The sequence below is a fragment of the Lonchura striata genome, chromosome 3 (assembly GCF_046129695.1).
Source record: "Lonchura striata isolate bLonStr1 chromosome 3, bLonStr1.mat, whole genome shotgun sequence".
NCBI lineage: Eukaryota > Metazoa > Chordata > Aves > Passeriformes > Estrildidae > Lonchura > Lonchura striata.
This window is the reverse complement of record NC_134605.1, coordinates 22,497,739-22,517,679: the sequence shown is the minus strand read 5'-3', so window position 1 is coordinate 22,517,679 and position 19,941 is coordinate 22,497,739. Positions and strand designations below refer to the sequence as shown.

The window sequence follows — 19,941 nt, the reverse complement described above, 5'->3', positions numbered from 1 at the left end:
TGACACAAGTCTTTCTGAAGAAGTCACCAACCACCAGCACCTCCCAGCAAGAGCTGTCTTTGCACCTTCCAAATGACAAGGTTTTTGCATTTTCCAGCAAGGCACAGCTCCCAGCTTGAACACACTCCCTGTCATGAAGACAGCCCTGAACTTTGATGGCCCAGGTCTGCCTGTTACAGGTTTAGAAGTAATCTTGCCACTTTCCTGGAAAGGAAGCACTCAGTGGACCAGTGCTGGTCCAACAGTTCCAAAACACAGCTGAGCCAAACTAAGCCTCCCCAGCAAGGTGTCCTTCTCCACCCCCTCTGAGTTGCCCTTGCTTAGGTCTGTGTGCTTCTCGGCTCCAGGGACACAGATTCAGTGCAGTGACTTGGCAAAAAGCCTTTGTTTTGTTTTGGCCCATCTCACACCATTTTAGCGAGTTACATCAGCTTGGCCTGAGGCCACACGAACATCAGGACCAGCCCAAGGCATGCAATAAGAACAAAATAGGAGGGGAAGTGAGGCCATCCCCTTGCAGTGACAGTGAGTTCATGATGAAACTACATCCATTGCTGTCTCACATTCTACTGTAGTATAACATCCCTTATTAACCCCTTACACTGAAAGAGGTTTTGTTTAGCAAGGCCTTCAAGGAGGAACGGTTCAAGAAAGAGCTGGAAGCTCCTGAGTAAATTATAATAAACTTGAGGTACACTTTTGGGCTGAGTCACAGGTGCAATCTAAACTCCCTCTGCTGTTTCAGAGTGGAGCTCTCTTCTTTCTACTTTTTTCTTTTAAAATCCCTTGGCAAGGGAGCCGAACAAAATTGATCCTAACTAAACCAGACATAATAAAGCAGGACATTGTTTTCAAAGCAGGCAGTAGACTAGCATTAAACAGGAACCTTAAAGTTCTTTTTCACTCCTGTTTTATGTCAGTGAATCAGACTCTCAGGGGCCTTTTCCTCAAATGAAACAGGAACATTTTTCAGTAACAGCAAAACATCATTAAACACAAGGAACAAAACCAGAATGAGAATCCCTGAACTGATAGGGAAGATTTCTACAGTCTTACCTAAGAGAGGTTAAGGTACTACAAGCAGTAAGTGCAACAGGCCACTGCTCTTTAGCTTTGAGTGCTGACATAAAGGCAAAGCACCAGCACAGGAGCTCTCACAACACATTTCTACCTGCCCTGGACCACAGCAGCCTCTCTTGCAGAAAGTGACCTTGCAATTCTACTGCCAAGTAAAACAGACCCACAGAAGAGAGCACTAAAAGTCACTTAAACTGACTGAAATGCTTCACTGCACTGGAGTGGAGGCAGAACAGTGACATTGGCAGCTCCCACATCTGCACAGAAGAGCAGCAAACCACAGCTAAGGGACAGCCAAACTCAAAACCACCCGCATTCGTTTGACTGCTTCCAAGAGCAGCTGATCAAGACAGCAGGAGCCCTGGAATGGAATTTCAGATTCAAGTTAATTTCCTGGATCTGACAAAAACTCCCCATGGAACCAGAGGCAAGTCCCCTTCTCCACACACCATCTGAATTCCCTGTCCTGTAAAACAGGCACCGTTCCTGTTGCTCTGTTTAAGTCATGAAGCGCTCCTAACAGGGATTATTTTTAGCATGCAAGCATGACAACCCAGCTGAGCTGGACTCTGATCTCAGCTGGGCCTTCTCATTGGCTTTGCGATATTAAAAGTAAACAAAAAGCAAAGCTGAGTCCACACCAGAGCTCAGCCACCAGGCAGCATTTTGATAGCAGATGAAACACAACTTTTGGTAAACAGGGAGCTGCAGATCCAAAGCTGCAGCCAGCCAACAATGTGAGGGATTACGTGGATCCCCAGTGGCTGCACTCGTTCACTGGTGAGCAGCGATCCGCCAATGGACCAACTTCAAACCCATTTCAGACACTACAGTGTCACCAAGCAGTGATGCAGGTGTTCAGAAGGACAACCTGAAATCATTCTTAACTGTGCTCTCAACCATAGCAGCAAGTGCTGGGAGAGCAGGGAAGAACTGAAAACTCTAAGAACAGGAACTCTGCAGAGCTCTCTGCTTCACAGCACAAACTAGAAGCTTCTCTCAGTCTGATGAAAGAGACAGCAAGTCAGAAACTTAATATCTGCTGGGAAAACCTTCCCAAGTCCATGTTTTGAGAAATTAACATTTGCTATCAGAAGTGCAGCCCAAAGGCCTCAGATCAGAGCCCCTTTACAGAGTGTGCAATCCAGAAGAAAGGATGGAATTGAGAAAAGCAGAATAAATTGGGATAAAGAGCTCATGCCCATGGCTCTTCCAGGCTTTATGTATCCCAAAAGCGCATAAAACATTCTCCATTTTGTTTACCAGCCTCAGTGATGTGTCTTCCTAGAATCATGACTACTTGGATAATGTCAGGGCAAACCACTTCCTTCCTGAAGTACATTTGATTCTTAATCATTCCTTTTCTCTGTCTACAAACCCACTTTATTGCAGCACCTGGAATCACAACCTTGTACAAGCGGACACATTTTTAAGCCTTTCTTATGGGACCAGCTTAGTTCCCATCTGAAGCTTTTCCTACAGCTCAATGTTTAACACACCTTAGTGTTTGACCAATTTCGACCAAACAGTAGATTTTCCTCTGCCCTCATTCAAATAGGGCATGAAGAACTGACATCTGCAGCATGTGGCTTTTCCCAGCAGTTACCATCACAGTGATAAGGCCTGTGCCTGCTCTCAAAAGCCAGTTTTTAACTCATAAACTAGAGGAACAAGCTTTCAAAGTTAAAGTTAACCTGCTTTACAGATGGGATCAGTAAATATACATTAGTCAATCCTTGTTTGAAACATCTGTGAGACTCTGCTCTCATCCACCCCAACCAGTCTTTTAAAGTAAGTCTCAGTAATATTTCTAAAAACTTACTTTCACACTGATGATAACACTGATTTGCCTAAGTTGATCTTCATTCTGCTAAGGCTTTATTCAAAGCCCTGCTATAAGAAAAGACAGGTCCAGTGATATTACATGTCTTAAAGCAATATTTGTCCTTTATGAGCAGGCTGCCTTCATACTCAGCTAATTTCTCTTATGAATCAACATCTGCCCAGCTGCCTGGACAGGTAAGAAACTGTGGGGTGCAGCAGCCTTTTCAGAACTTCACCTCAACTCAGCCTGAGAGGAAAGGCAGTAGCAGGTAAGCAGTGGCTGTTGCAGCCTGCCACCCACTGGCTTCCAGAGGTGTGAGCTGTGTTGGGGCTTATTTTCCAAGTCACCACGCTGAAGCTGACTGCAATGCACTCTGCTGGCAGCAGCTGACACGCAGCAGCTTCCTTCAGAACAACAGTGGCATTGGCAGACTGCTTTACAGCTTTCTTGCAGCTCCTGTAAATTAACTGCAACTACAATAACTGCAACATCAATATAAAGTCATAATTACAGCCATTTGAAATGTTTAACATACTTGTAGTCTGTTCACATTAATATCTTGATTTGGATTAAGGTATGTCAAGAATTTAAAGTGCCAACCACACAAGAACAAACATCTTGTGGAAAAGCTCCAAAAGGGTATTTGAAACAGAAAAAGGATCTCTCAGTTAGCTTCCAACACTGCCACTGGCAGTGCATGAAACCCACCATAGTGTGGGCCACTTCTGGGGTTGGGACATAAAGTGTTGCAAAAACGTGTCAAAAACAACTGCACCCTTTCTCTGGAGAAAAAGAGAGCCTGTGAGCCAGGTTGAACTAGTTTAGGATAAACAGTATGCTTTTTTTAGGAAAAACCAAAGCTTTGCTGGCATGAACCATCCAGTTTGGGACCACTGATGGCCCCAGGACAAGTGTTAGGAGCTTGACATCTGTCATAGGAAGCATCACTGTCACCTATCAGCTATATAGAGGCTACATATGCATGAACAATGTGCTTATGGCAAACAACCCCAAGTTGAAACTATTCCTGCCAAACAAAGGAAAAATGAGTTCACACATTCTTCAGCTACTCTACTGCAGGATAGTGTGGCTGGCACAAGCTGCTCAGTTTTCATGGAATATCAAGAAGAAAAAGCAGTAGGTCACAGGGAAGTAAACCCTTAGAAACTGCCACAGAGCTGCCCATTCTCAGAGCTTCTCTGGTTGAAGCTGCTTCAGGCAGTCTGCCCAGAGCACAGCCACAGAGCCCACTTTGAGCATGATTAGAAGTTTAGTCACATTAAATTAAGCGAGGCTGAGACACTCATCTCACCTAAAAGCTGCCTTTGGGAGGGTCTGACTCACTGGCCTATATCCATGCATGCCAAGTGATAGTAAACTGTCCAATAACGGCCCTGGGGTTTATGGGCTGGGCCACCTCAGCTATGGCAGTGTGAGCCCAGCTGCTTCAATAGGTTTATACCTTACAGAAAGCTGTCCAGGCCTATGCTTCCAGAAGCCCTGAAGATTTAAACAGCCTCTTGCTGCTAGTAGGAGGTATAAAATTACTTTACAATGCTGTACATGCAGCACAGGGGAAGTAAAAGTTGCAGCCAGCCACTCAAATAGCAATGTGACTTGAAGTCCACACATTTCATTTCAACATCCATTCCAAGTACAATCCTCTCAAGTCAAATATTTCTCTCCAGTGATCTGAAGAGTTCCAGGTGATGAGTAATTTGTGATAGTTGTGTGTCTGAAGCCTCTTTATCACTTTACATCCCACACAAATTCTTGCCATACAACAGCTTGTCATGTCAGACATCTTTATTTGCTGTGTTGCCCAAGTACAAATAGTGAATGTAGTTATAGAAATTCAAAATATATTGTTATAGAAATCTGTCTGGGAAGTGGAATGCTAGGATATTCACTTTATAAAATTATTACTCTTAAGTCACTCTCACTTGGCAAGTTTTATATATATCAGGGCCATGAAGAGACAGATTATGATCCTGCAAAAAAGGAGTTCTCAGTAAACTTTTTCTGCTAGATGAAGTCAGTCAACAGCAAATTAATTTCTCACATTTGACTCATTTTGAGTTATCAGCCAATAGGATGTTAGCTACATCCAGACAATTCATACACAATTCAGCTCCCATTTATACCAATAAAGTCAGTGTATCACTATCAACATACCTAAGTATTAGTGAAACAATCTCCGTGACAATATTATTTTAAGCTAATGAAGTCAAGCCAATAACTTGCCCCTGGCTATTGAGTGCAATTGATGCTTTTGTCACATTTTCAGAGTAAGATCCTCAGTTCTTGAACAAGTCAATACAGCTCTGCAGGAGAGACACATTGTTCTGCAAAGGAAGAAAATTAGTTTCAGATGAGGATGACTGATAATTCAATTCCTGCCTTTCACAATGAAGTAGCTTCCCAAATAGTGGGTCAGTCACAGGATTTTGTAGCCTGTGTCAATGCTAAAGATTTCCTACTGCAAAGACAAGCATTTAAGCAGTAAAGAATCAAAACCAGATCACACATTCCACAATCTCCCTCTTCCTGCAGGCCTGCAACCATGCATCAGTTTGTGATAAGAAGAGGTGTAAGAGCCAACAGGAAACTTTTAAAGTGGGCCAAAGTGAGCAGTGTTGTCAAGGCTTTGTGTCACATTCCAGTTCAGTGCTGAAGTAGCTGCCTGTGGTGAAGTCCAGTACTCTCAGGGAGTGGGACATTAGACTTCCCTTCTTCAAAGGAAGCTGAGGATGCACAGCTACTGCTTTGTTCTCTACACTAAGTTAACAGACCCCTCAAGCCTGCCTAGCAAAGCTTGGCAGAGGTTGCTATAAATCCAACATCCCCTCCACTGACAAGCCAAGTGACAAGATTGACAGCCTGATCACAAGCTGCAGGATGTGCTCCTGTTCCAGCACTCAGAAGCACTGGAAGCAGCAGCTGCCTCTGGTAGAGGGCTCAAACCTTACAGATGAGGCTGCCTGATGGGAAGTCAGATGACCCAGCAAATCCTCCCAGTTACACATTATTAATTTCTCTCAACCCATGCCTGTTAAATTCCAAAAAGAACACACCTTTGCATGTTTTATTTCCAGTTCTGCCATTTCAATTAAGTTTTTACGAAATGCTGCTATTCTCTTCTGTTTGAAGCTCATCAGTTCTGTAGAGAAGGAAAAAACAAAGGTAAGAGATATACAAAGTGTGACAAGTAATGCCCCTTATGTTTCAGGATTTCTGTTGTGCAGCTCAGAGTACAGTATTTGATCAAAAAAAAAGGTTAAAGAGTTAGTCTTGCTTTTTTTAGACAGAGGTGCAGTCATCACATGATACACAGCTTAAGACAGAAAAGCTTTGTAGGAAGACAGCTGGAACAAACCAGAAATAAGCCACACAAGCTCTGTGAGAACCTGGATCATTTAAAAGCCAGATACACTAAAGGCACAGCATGTATACCATGAAAGCATATTGCCTCTGCTTTATATTGTCCAAATCTATAAATATATATACACACATATACTCTTCTACTGAGAACCAGTGTTTGAAACTCTGTATAAGACACTCAGCTGTACTGGGACAGAGCAAAAGCCTGTTTGCACAGCTCTGACTGAGCTAATTAGTTACCCTCTAGTAGTTACATTCACATGGAGGCTGAATTCAGTCCAAAAAGCAAATACTAGGGGGCTTATAAATAAGGTTGATGTAGTACTGACATAGCTCTGCTACAGAAAATTACTTCCAAAAATGTGTAGCTACATTAGTTTTACAGCATCTATCTCTACTGTCCTTGGAATGTCCAGACTGTTCAGGAGCCTTCAGCAGCCTTCAGAAGGTCAGATGGAGACCTTGGCTGCATTAAGCTCTCATTTAAACATAAGCTCAGCAAAGCCTGTCTTACCTTGTTTAGCAGATTCTGAAATCTTTTCAAACTTCTGACAGCAGTCCTGTTGGTGTGCCTCAGCCAGCCTGACGTCCTTGCTCTTTAGTCTGGCTTTGTCTAGAGCTTTGTTTGAGTTCTCATAGTCAACAAGAGCCCTGGTTCGTCTGTACAGGAGATCCTGAATAGACAGAAATAGCACACCAGAGCCTTAGCAGGACTACTTCCCAAACTGAGGTTACAACCACCTTAGCAGCAGGAGGTTTCACTTCTTTCAGCACCTGATTCTGCTTTTTCAAACAAGTTATTACAGCCTGCTCTTGGCAGCTTTTCACAGTGCAGCACTACATTTTCAGGACAGCCAGTTATGCCCTAGTGAAGGAAGTCTAAGGGCTACTATAGGCATTGTTTCTTCCCTTAAAGTAGTTTCTCCTGCTGTAAGGTGGATATCTCCACTAAGAGCAAAAAGCACTTTCTGAATTCCCTCAGTCTACTTCCAGCAGACATTTAATTTGTTGGAGATATGACAGTTTGAAGCACTGCACTAACCTAGACAGGAGAAGTAGCACAGGTCTCTGAGCCAATTCCTTCCTAATGCAGCAGGAGTACAGATGTGATGTCTAAATAACAGTACACCCCAGGCAGGGAGGCTGGAGTGGATGTTCTGGGGTACCTGACATTACAGGTAAGACACTAGATTAAGAGGACCAGTAGGTTGTATCTAGGTGCCTTTTTTCAGCATAGTCATCCCCTGTCAAATCAAGTTTTGATTAGAAAAGAGTTGCCAACAATGCCTTTGCAGACACATCAATTTACCAAAGCCCTCTTGGAAGCTCAGACTCCAAGAGTCTTTAAAAGTTACCATGTACTTGTGCTAAGGTACTCTAAAAATCCTGAAGTCAATCACAACTACTAATTAGTCATCACTGATTTTATTGGCAAGTCCCTGAGTACTCAGGCAGGGAACAGGAAAGAAACTGCTGCAGATTCAAATTCAGTTTGCACTAACTTACAGAAATTTAAAGAGTTCCTCCACTTTACATGCCAAAGAAAAATTGGTCCAAGGTCTTCTGTAAGTGGCTGGGCTCCAGCTAGCTAATATACAGCTTCTATATTCTGCTGTGGTTTAAGAGTCTCAGGTTTCTTAGGCAAAATAAGGGTCCACTTTCCTGTCTTCTTAAAGCACAAAGAATACCATGAGTGAGTCATGTTGCCCATAACAAAACTAAGCTTCAAAAAGAAAACTGTTCTCACCTTAGCAGCTTCTATATTGAGCATGTAGTATCTCAGTAGTTCAGAGAGCTTTAAGTCTTCATCAGATGAAACTCTACTCTCTACCTTCTGCGGAAGGAAAAAAAAAAAAACAGTTGGTGTGTAACAGAACAGCAAGATCCAGAGTCAGAGAGTCTTCTCCCCCACACCTGCCCCTAGCAAAGCTTCTTACCCTGAGTTTCTCAAAGAGCTCTGCAACTTTCAACAAGTATCTAGTGAAGGGAAGAAAAAAAAAAAAAACATAAATATGTTTGAGATACTTCTTAGTCTGATAAATGCCAGGATCAATTGGCAGGAAACCAGGATGCTTGAAGGCTAGAGTTTACTCCTGTACAGAGATCCAAACAAGGGCTTGAAAAACACTCATTTAGGCAAAGACCTGAAGAAAAGGTTCAATGTGTTGGATTTCAGCTTACCAGAGTAGTACAGCTGAGCAGCTCAACACCATTTAATGTAACAATGCTGATCTCCAGAGCATAAAGGTCTTGTGGAGACTTTGTCTGCTGCTATCCAAGAGGGATGAGCTGACTTGTTTATTCAGCTATAAACTCTGTTTTAACAAGGTCTTGGTAAATTGATAGCAAAGTCAAAAGGTGGAAGAAGTCACCTCAAAAAAAGGAACTGGGTTCCCCTAGCTTAAAAATCCCCTACTATTCTGGAAGTGCAAAGGTCCAGAAGGTAGTACAGACCTAGTGTAAGCTGACCTAGTGCAGTAATATTTAACAGCACGTTAGAACACATGCACATAAACCCTCTCTTCAGGGGTCTCCAGCAGTTTGTGATGTGAAGAGAATCAAGATTTCTGTTTAGGAGGAGTTTGATGACCAGCACAAGTAACCTCTAGGCCACAACTAGCAAGTGATCAACTAGTTCAGTTAAGTGCAAGTGATAACATTAGGTCTGCCACAGCAGGAGTGCCAGAAGAAGGAAAGTTTAATGCCACTTGCATGCAACTCAAGAACCTCAAACCACCTATGACTCAATCCTCTGGATTTTACAGAAGAAATTTGGTATTCCCAGACTCGGGATATGTTTATGAACAGTTGGAATTGCTTACTTTTTGATAACTGTAGGCTCTTCTAATGCCAGGCTGTTCAAACAAGCTGAAGTATAAATATAGTCATCTGCAACATCTGCAAGAACAAGACAAGGTTTTCAGGCTGAAATTATCAAAACTGCATGATCTCTTGAAAGGGCTTTGAAAAGATTCACTTTTATGAGATCTTGTCATCTTATCTGCTTTTGCACATGCATCCTTGATTCTGTTGTAGTAGTTCACAAGGAAAGTCTTCTCTTGCTCAAAAAAATCTTCTACTTCCTGAAAAACAATATGACCAGTTAAGTCAGTAAATGCAGAACACAAGCTCTACCCTGTTTTAGGAAGGGCCAAAGAAACAACCATAGCCTGGGCATGAGCTTCAGGCCCACCAATCCCTATGGAAAAACTGCTCAAGACAAGATATGAGCCAAGGGTTGACATCCCAAGCCACCTGGCAGATTTCTTCCTCACTAAGCAGTGAAGATGAAGTTGACACTCAAATACTGATGCAGGTTGTCTGAAGCAGCCAGTAAATTATGAGACAGCCCTGAGGAATCCCAACTGCTGGAATTTTATTTCCTAGGCCTGTTGCAACAATGTAGCTAAGGACTAAGCAGTTTTCAAGCTTGTTTCTCATCCACACCAAACATGATACATATTGTAATGTTCCATGGCACTGCTCATAGGACTATGAGCTTATTGGGAAGTGCTGCCGTGGCAACACAACACAAAAACTGGAGAAAGACCAGTATTTGGTATTTGATCTTGTTTAGTATAAGCAGAAACCCATAAATCATGTCTGCTCAGAGCTCCAGAGCAGACAAAGGCCACAAGCACGTTTCTTGAACATATAATTCCTTCCTCTCCAGTATCAGGTATTAAGGTAGGTTTTCTGCATCCAGGAACTTTAATTATATACTGAAATTGAACAGCCTAAAGCTACAGTGTCTTATTTCCATAGAAATCAGAATTAATACAGGCTACTCCCCTCAACTGGGAGAGTAGTAACAAGGCAAGTTAATGTCAATAGCTGAGCCTCATGCACAGCAAACCTGAAGCAGACAGGAGTAACTTCCCTGGAGCAGGAAGCAAGAAACACTCAAGATTAGAGTAAGAGACAAAACAACAACCGTACCTTGACTCCAGAGAAGAGGACCTCATCAGCACTCTTTACTACACTTTTTAAAAAACCACCAAACATCTCTTTAGTGTTTTTCCTCCGAACACTCAGCTGTAATAGAGAGGCCAAAGCAGCTTTAAAGTTATACCGGGGAAGGGAAAAAAAGTTACTGTTTTGATACTTGCAGTGTTAGTAGCATGCTTTACACTTAGCATATATCACAGAAGGTTGATTTCCAAGCCCTCCATCATACCCATATAAAAATGTAACATGTAACACTTGGCTTGGCTACAATTAGTTCAACTGTTCTGTGCCATGGATTTTTCCAATTCCAATAAACAGCTCTGTGTCGCCCTGCACATCTTGGCTCAGCATCTATCACTCATAATTAGGTGTGATAAAACATATGCAGGAGTGACTTTAATACACCTCCATTCCTCCACTTTAGGACCATGCAACACAGCACAGGTACACCAGAGCCATACATGTTCCCACAATAAAGACATGCAAAGGTGGCTTCCTAACCAACTTGACAAGGATTTAGAAACATGGTGAGATTTAGAACAGAGAAAGGTCTAAAGGGTCAGGCTTTCACCCTTGAGTCATCTCACAGAAATACTTGTAATATCTCCTTGCTGATGCTGCACATAGATCCACACAACATACTGACTGTGCCCAGCAAAAAACAACAGCACTCCCAACAATATGCCTTGCTTGGAAAGGGAAACAAGGAAAAAAGTCTCACATCTTGGTCATACTCCAGGAAAACATGGAAATTGCGATCTTTACTGAGCACAGGATGAGAAGCAATCCGCTGCAGGAAGATCTCATGTGATGAAACAGTCTTCTTGAAAACAGCAAGGTATTCACTGCAAGGAAACAACAGACTGAGATCCTCTTTGTACTACCCTCTTCAGTATACAAAGAACCGATTTAAGTTTAGCCCATGAAAATATTCAACTGCAGACTTCTGAAATAGCCAGCTTGTGATAGCAAAGCTACTTTCAATCTCTTTAGCTAGGAAGTTTTCCAGCTTGAAAACCGGAAAAGCTGGGCCACTCCCCAGCTCCAGGATTTTCAAGACACCCTTCAAAACAGAGACACTCAAGATCAGTTATCACCAAAGGAGTTTCTCTCCCAGGAGGCTTCTCTAAATGCAGCTTTTGGCAGTATTCGTTTTACTTACGCTTCCAGCTCTTGCTTCATTTTGGCAAACTCTTCTTTTGTCATGGACACTTCTCCTTCCCCCAGCTTCTGCATCTTCTCTCTGGGACCATCAAAGTCAGGCTTTGAAGGTGCTGGAGGTATCTAAGCAGGGAATTGGTTAGTCATGGATATTAGCAAATCAAGTTTTCCAAGACTACTTCTAGCCTTCCTAGAAGGAGGCTCTTTTGCCTGGTCATAGAAAAGTGTGGTTAATAGTGCATGATTCAGGAATTCTAGGTCCCTGGTTTGTGTTATCCCTCCCCAGGAGGGAAACAGCTTCTGTAACCCATCCCATTGCTAGCCATCTCTTAAAGAATCATGATAGGAAGGAAAGCCCACATTTAACAGATTATTTCAGCATGCCATCTTCAGGCAGATATTAATACCACCACATACTCAAGGACTCTCACAGCATCTTTCACTGCTCCAAGCTATATGGAAAGTTAACATAAATGCCATACCACTCAAGTTGTTTAGGAATTAAGGCAACAGGAAGCATAGGGAACACCCAAGCCACAGAACACCAGTAACACTGGTAAAATATACTTTATACCGTTATTAGTAGGCACTTTAGATTGCTACAGTTTTTCACTTAGAATCACATTCTTTAGGAAGTACTTACAATGAGTCCTGCATACTCTTCAGTTTCAGTGAGTGTATCATGTAACCACACAAAGTCTTCATGCTGCCTTGTAACTGAAAACTCAGGGCTTTGAAAAGCTGGCAGTGTAGTCTGGAAGAGAATATATAGAAGCCCTACTGTTTTGTAAATCAGTGCTTTTAGAAACAGTTCTACCCAATTCCAAAGGAAGCTATTCTGCTTACTAAGAGCCTTGCCCACTCCCTTTTAGCTGATCTGGCACTTAGTCAACAGCACCACTAAGGAGACTGTTAGAAAAAAAAGTACTGTTTTAGAACAGCATTAATGCAGTTTGTTTTGAGGCATTTCACAGTAGCTCCCTTCCTACCCCCCAGCCTTCTGGTGTCTAGCTAGGATTCCTTAGCAAAGCCAACTACTTGCCTCTGTTTAGAGAGTTCAGATCCTAGGAAATCTGAAGTTTCTGCATATATATACACATCCTCAGGCCACATTTAAATGGAAAATCGCCATCTAGTTAGATTTTCTTCATTCCCAGCCCATCTTTGCAGGTATGTGTACTGCAAATACATGTGTTACTTGCAGTACACATACTCATGCAGCCTCTTTTTGCCCATGACCTTACCTTAGTGTGCACAGTGAACTTCACTCTGTCCTTTTCACTTAGGGCATCAGGGATATCAATTTGGAGAGAAGGATCAACATTCAGGTCTACAGAAACAGATCTCAGCTGCAAGAGAATTCACAGAATAATCCTTAATCAAGGATGTTTAGTGAAGCTGACTGATCATTAGCCATGAACAAGAACCACACTGCACTACACACCTGCCTTCAGGTACACACCTATGACCAAAATTCCTTTCCCAGTGATTCAAAGAGCCATAAACTGAGCCAGCATCTTCCTTTGGGGGTTTATTTCTTCTTTCATTAGAACAGAATGAACCAGAACATAATTTCAAGCCGACTCAAACTTTTAAAGAACAGTGGAACAGCTTTCTCAGTAGAAGATCCTCCAGATTACACATGAAGACTATCTTCTAAGAGGCCCTCCCTTGCTGCAGCCTGACAAATCCTTGCTGTTTTCTGCAGAAGGGAGAAACCACCAGAGATCAAGGTCACAACACAGGAAGTTTGCTGAAGAGTGACCGTCAGAGCCAGGAGGAATGCTGAAGTTATCTTTTGGAGATAATTCTGAAGGCCTTCTCAGAAAAGCAGGCTGGAGAACTGCACCAGGACTGCTATCTCACCACTCTGCAGCACAGACCACACCAAGCAGGAGCCTGCTACTACCTCTGCAGTGTACACTAAGCTTCAGCACCCAAGGCCACAAGCAAATGGTGCCAGGATTTGAGCAATCCTATCATATCACAGATGGCTAAATGCTGCCTCAAGCCTCTATAAAGCTGCCTAAGAACTGTTGATATAGTGTCCACCTTATAACACTGCCTGTTATAAGGTGAAGCCTTGCTTCCAAAAGGCTCTGGAAGCTCCTTCCCCCTAGGCTGGCCATCTGCAGTCCAGATCTGGTATGTGACAAGTCTCTCTGGCTGCCTGCAGAGGACACAGCTGCCAGGACAGACAGCATTTACCCCTGCCACTGGTCTCCCCTATGATCAGACTGCCGTGCATAAGTGAGGGATACCCCAGCCACTGCACCCTCCAGCCATGCTAACAACACTTCTATCTGCTGCATCCTCACTGTTAGCTCGAATTAAAAGGAGATAAGTAATACATAAAACTTTTTAAGCCTTACAGCTATGAAATGACCTTGCATGCAGCACATTAAGCTTCCCAGAAGATGGGAAGGCCAGAAGACTTTTAGCCCATCCTGGGCATTGCATTGGCAGTGAACACACTTACAGAGCATGCCCTGAAGCACAGTTCCTAGCAGTCCCAGGTGCTGTTCACATCCCACAGGACATGGTGGGACTCCAAACTCTACAGGGACTCCAACTATAATCATTTCCCTCCAGTCCCACTTAGGACAGACTATCATGCTCCCATACAGGCAAGCAATGCTGGTCCCTGCTAGGGACAGGCACAGGCCAAACAGAGGTTCATGGTTCAGAAGCCACTGACACAGGCTTGGGCAGAAGCTGCCCACCCCAGGCACTGCAGGAAGGACAGGTAGAAGGCCACCAGTCAGCACAGCTCACTGTTTGTTGCCAAATGAAAGGCAAGCTGGTTGGTGTTTCCCATTTCCCAGCCAGATAACAACACCAGCCAGAGCAGCAAGATGCAGACCCCAGTGTTTTACATCCTGCTTACTTCTATTTGCTGTCCAAACAGGATCAGCAGTGCTAACAATATGAACTGCTGAGTCTGGAAAGTATGATAAGCCAAAGGAAACCATTTCCTCTCAGCTAAACTAAGGAAAGGATTACACAAATCAGACAGTCCTGAATTTGTGAGCTTGCTTTCTTTCTTGTGGAGAAAGTAACCCATGATTACATGCTGTCTAGACCCCTCCATGCCTAGTAGTTTCTTACACAGGAGACAGAAAAGCACAAACATTAGGTGGTCCTACTTGGTCAGATTAAAGCAGTTAACATGTCACAAGCATGTGTCTCCTGGTACCCTGCACAAACTGCAAATGGGTCCTAGAGCTATATGAAACCAAGAATTGTAAGGTCCTGGTCTGCTCTAGTCCTGTGACGGTCACTGTGGGCTCCTAACTCCAGGCCAGAGACTGTTAGGATTACAGAATCATGGCTCAGACTATAAAGGGAACATTCACACTGTCTGACTTCAGGAGAGTGTGCTCTGTTTCCCCGACAAAAAGTGCTGAGGCAGCATTTGTTCCCTGAATGGGGGGGAAGAAGAAAGCCCCACTCCTGTCAGCACAGCTCTGTAAAGCACTAATTCAGGGAACACCCACAGCAGAGGTCTCACACCAACCCCTGACCCACACAAGCTCTGCTCTGCAGCACCAACAGCTCTGCACAGGGGACCTTTCGTGCCAACAGCTCTCCTGCACCCATCCTACAAGCAGGCATGGGGACAACCTCCTCATGGGCACACGAAGGCTGTGCAGAGCAAAAGAATTAAACATCCAGGCTGTTGTTTTACCACAGCAGGCATCCAGCCCAAGACTTTCCCAGGTCACCCCTCCATCTTCACTCTCTGGCAGCTCCTTCATATCCAGAGGCATTTATCTGCTAGGACGTCACTGCTTCCTCCCTGGACTCCAAGAAGTGGGGCAAGAAAACTGAAGGTTCCCCATCCAGTTACCAGAAACCAGTCTGTCACTCCTTACCCTTAAGGGATATAACCCAAGCTCAGCAGCTGGGAAGGGATTATTCTTCACTTGTAGCAGATGCCCAAATAGATACAGAGGACACACAGAATAGAAACAGCTGGGTTGTGTTGCAAACTGAAACACTCATCCAAAGCCAGCACAGTACTCTCAACTCTCATTTCTCTTCCCCAGAAGCAGCTTCTGGTTTGCAATTACTCCAGAAACTGTTACAGCTTCTCTGACACCTCCCACTTCTAAACTCAGGACTCATTAGAGACTTGCTCCAGGATTCCTAGGGTTTCTTGAGGATTCAAGCAAAACTACTCCCTGTTCAGTGCAGATACTGTCCACCCATCCAACTGGTAAATCAGAACAAAGCAGAGCCCTTCACAATAAATAGACATCATACTGGTTATCATTTCTAGGTTTCAGGACCAAAAGACTATAAATAGATATTATGGTACTAATTAGGACACCGTGATAAACACTTGATCTAGAAGCCCAGGCTACAGCAGAGATCATTACTGTGCCCAATCCAGGTAGAATTTTAGAACATAGAGATGCTAGGAAAAAAAAACAGTTGGATCACTTAAATACAAGGCAGTGATGACCATCAGCTAACCCAGACTTCTGCCTGACATACACTACATTTCTGATCAGGCCTCACCCAAATGAAAACACATCTTGATGCTTGCAGACACCCAGTGGGAGGAAACGTCCTCAGCCAGTGGAGTCTCTCAGTTCTGGTGAGAGGCCTGAGCTGCTGCTTTTACAGCTCCACCCTTTGCAGTTTTAGCATCAGCTCCAGATGACTTCGGTGTCACTTCTGCATTCTAACAAAAGAATCTGCCAGTGCAAGCAGCTGTGTACAACTTCTGACTGCTAGTGAAATATGTATTTGTTCTCAAAGACACATTAATCCAGGGGTTCTCCACATAGCCAGGCTCTTGGAAGGAGTAAGAAGCCCTTCCACAAGGGCTCACATGTCAGAGTTTTCTGCTTATTGTCAGCTACCTTTAAAAACCTTCTCCCCTTACTGATCACCTCCCTGCTGTCATTCAAGCAGAAGTAATTACATCTGCCACTACCTAAAAAACATTACTTTTTACAGAGCAGGCTTTCTAATTAAAGTTGTTTAGGTGCTCTTCAGAGAGCACTAAAAGATCATGGTGTTTTCTGGTAGGTTATACGGAGCTCTCAGTTCCAGAGGGCCTTGTTTTGACAACCAGGAATTAGCCACCAGAGGATCTGGCCAGCAGATATCAGTAGCATTAGCTGCTGGAACTACATTTTAGTCATATTCAGCACAAGCAGCTTAAGTTTCCTTTCAATCAGGATACTAAAAAGACATCTGAAAGCACACTGCAAGCATGCAGCACTATGGAGCACATGTGAAGCTTGGATTTTTCAGCCTTTGTGGCAGTTTGCTGTCAGCACTGACACTGAGCTGAACAGCCCTGAAGTGGTCTGGTTACACATAACCACGAAAACTGAAGCACTGCTTACTTATGCCATGGAAAATGCCTTCCCAAATTTGTGACTTCAAACTGAAGAACTCCAGTGACGCAAAGGTTTAATTATTTTGCTTAAAATAAAGATAAAGAGGGAATAACAGCTCGATGTAGTCACACTGAAATGGCATTGCTCAGCAAGTGCAATGCTTGCCAAGGAAGCAGAAGGCCCAGAGCACCTGTTGCCTCAGGCTGTGCAATAAACTGGCCCCGTCCTGCCAGAGGGATCTCTGCATCACTCTCTTCAGGAACTTGCAGGTTACACGCCTTTCCTGACAGAGGGAAGGACTCTATAAACATTCAAGGATGCCACATTCCGAGCAAAAGCTTTGCTGGCTCACCCTGTTCCACCAGCAGCATGCAGCACACCTCCACCCAAGCCAGGGCTTCCTCAGACGGAGGAGCCAAGCACAGCTTTGGCCATGCAGGCCCAGCCCCTGTGTGCTTGTAGAGCACAGTCTGGCCCAGCTCAAATGGAAATTGTGCAACAGCAGCAAGACCCAAGCCACAGTCAGCATCCCCGAGAATGCTTTGCTGACCTCCTACAGTGAGGCCAGAGCTGGTGGCAGGCCTCACCATGCTGACTGGCTTCACCTTCCACCAGCCCAAACTGCTGGGCCAGCTCCATGGAGGCTGCGTGTCCTTGAGAGTGCATTATCCCTGTCCAGGAGCTGGCACCCTGCTAACAGCTCACCTCCTCACTTGATTTCAGGCTCAGCAGCATGCAGAAGCAGGTTTTTGGCTAAGCACGGGCAAGATCTAGTATGGCCTCATTCCTTCCAGAATGTGCAGCAGAATTTGTCCAGGAGAGTCACCATTTGTGAATGATAACAGCAAGTCCCAGGCTATGACACAACACTTTGTCTTCCACTGATTGCTTTGAGAAAGAGGGGCTACAATACATGCTCTTAGTATTTTGATCTAGAACATTTCAACCGCAGACTAAAACCTTCAAATACCATGAAGCCACTGACATTAAGAAATACCAAGGTATTTACTCAAGCTTGGCTTGGAAGTCCCACCACTCACTTCAAATTCTAAAATGCCTTTTCCTCCCCCATGACAGATTACACCTTATTTTCCACTGCACTTTCAATCACCTTTATCCTACCCTCCCTTCCTCTTCCTACATATCCTGATCCTCTCCTGCTTTGCCACCTCAGGGTCAGTTTTTAGTTTATACTTAACAGTGTCTCCTATTTAAGTTAATACCTAATGAAGTTTCCTTTACAGGCATGAGTTTTATCTACTGGTCACACACCAGTTCCATATTGATGTTTCTTTGCCTAAACAGGAACAGACAAGATAGGAGCATTTTTATCCTCCCCCTATGCTGCTGGAATCCCAAGACAGCCCTACAACCTAAAACAAGCTAATCTTTGTCCATCGAGCATCAGAGTTTAAAGCTATTCCAGCCCCCACCACGAGAACATTTTCCCCTCCCCCCAATATTCCTGTCTGAGTTAGAAGGGCACATAAACACTCAAAATTTACCAAATGTTCCAAGAGAGTTGATATTTGACCTTCCCCTCTAGTATTCTCCAAGGGCAGACTCTTTTATACAAAGAGTTTCACAGGCAGCAGAAAAGAAAGCACTGGCCAGCTCACAGCTCAAAGCAAGCTACTAGAAAATGCTTCTTCTACAAACTCGTGTCTGTCCTACTGATTCAGGATTGTTTCAAAACAAGACTCATACGGAAAAGAAGCAGGGAAAAGGAAATTGTCCAGAAGTCAATAAAGACTTGTATTTCTAGCCTCCAAGTTAGTTAATATACATGCCTCAAAAAACTTGAGAAAACACAGACTGAAGAGACTTTCAGCACACCTAACAGCTTAAAGCAAAGTCATCTTCCTGCCAGTGAAGCTTAGTCACAATGCAAAGCCACATGCAGATGTGATAATATGAGTGGCAAATAGGCAACTTGCTGACTCTTACAAGGGCTGCCTTGCCTTCTTTTCAAGGTGTGTTCAGGGTAGTTATTAAACGCGGGAGTTTGGGTAGGTTGACCCAAGCAGCTCGTCTAGTAGAAGAGAGAGTTCCAATCAGTGTCTACACTACATAAACATTAATTCACAAAGTTCCTGTTTCAGCATTTCACTTGCATTTCCTCTGAGAAGTTGAGAGTCTTAACATTAGGAAATCCTCTGTGCTGGTTCAAAGGGAAGGCATGAAGCTCCTTGGCACTTACAGCTTCAACACTTCTCGGGAGAAAGGCATACCAAGCGAGCTGCTGATGAGACAACCAAGGCAAAGGGACACAGCAGGTGAAGCGGCAGCTGACAGCCCAATGAAGGCAGAGCACACAGCCAGGAGGCCGGTCACAGACACAGCAGGGCAGCTGGCCCACGGGGAAGAGCAAGCTTAACCCCGAGCAGCAATCGCCGGCAGAGCCCGGGGCCAGCTCCGGCTCCCGCATCCTCCACCTGGCAGGCCCGGCTCCCGCGGCTCCGGGGCCGGGTTATCATCTGCCCCGCCTCGGCACAGAGCGCAGCCCGCACCGGCTCACGGCAGCTGCCCTGCCCTGCCCTCCTCTTCCTCCTTCCCGCTCCGCTGCAATCCTCCCCGGCACCTCTCCCTCGGGGGCTGCCCCCACGCTCACCCGGCCGCTCTGACCCTCTGCCCTCAGGGGGCCGCGGCGCGCCAAAGGCACGAGGACTAAGGCGACTTACATTCTTTTAAAATGTCCAACACGGAGCCAAAAGCAAAAACCTGCCAGTGTCCCGGTGCTGCCGAGGGCAGAAGGAGCAGGGCGCTCCCCCTCACGCCGCGGGGCCGGCCCGGCTGCGCCCTCACCGCCCGCCGCAGCCGGAGCCGGGCCGCCACCCTCACCTTGTCCTGCGCGTCCCCACGGAGCAGAGCCATATCGCCGGGCGCACACAACCACCCCGCACCTTTCTCTTTCTCCTCCTCCCGCCACCTCCTCCTCATATAACCCGGGCGGAGCCTCCGCCGCCACACCCCCTGAGGGGCACTCGCCATCTTTGGCGAGGGCAGGGCGCTGCTTGCTCTCACCCATGATGGCACCACAACGCTGTGTTTTTTCGGCTTGTATTTAAAGATTTGGGTTGTTTTCCTTACAGACTTTCAAAGACCACCAAAAAAGCGTGAAATGGAGGAGACACGTTCCTCTCGCCACCTTTCGGGGCGCTCCAGCTAAAGAAAAAGGGCTGGGGCTAGCAG

The 19,941-nt window shown here is 44.8% G+C and overlaps 1 protein-coding gene across 1 annotated transcript; it reads right to left on the bottom strand.

The window, feature by feature from the left end:
• Nucleotides 1-4,690: 4,690 nt before the first annotated feature.
• Nucleotides 4,691-19,681, bottom strand: SNX5 (sorting nexin 5). Its single transcript, XM_021540252.3, has 13 exons — nt 19,591-19,681; nt 12,637-12,741; nt 12,036-12,146; nt 11,394-11,515; nt 10,953-11,076; nt 10,223-10,318; nt 9,261-9,366; nt 9,106-9,181; nt 8,221-8,260; nt 8,031-8,117; nt 6,798-6,957; nt 5,977-6,062; nt 4,691-5,247 (listed from the first exon to the last, which is right to left on the bottom strand). Exons 1-13 carry the CDS (start codon nt 19,621-19,623, stop codon nt 5,200-5,202), a joined length of 1,194 nt encoding a protein of 397 aa, XP_021395927.1. The 5' UTR covers nt 19,624-19,681; the 3' UTR covers nt 4,691-5,199.
• Nucleotides 19,682-19,941: the final 260 nt, after the last annotated feature.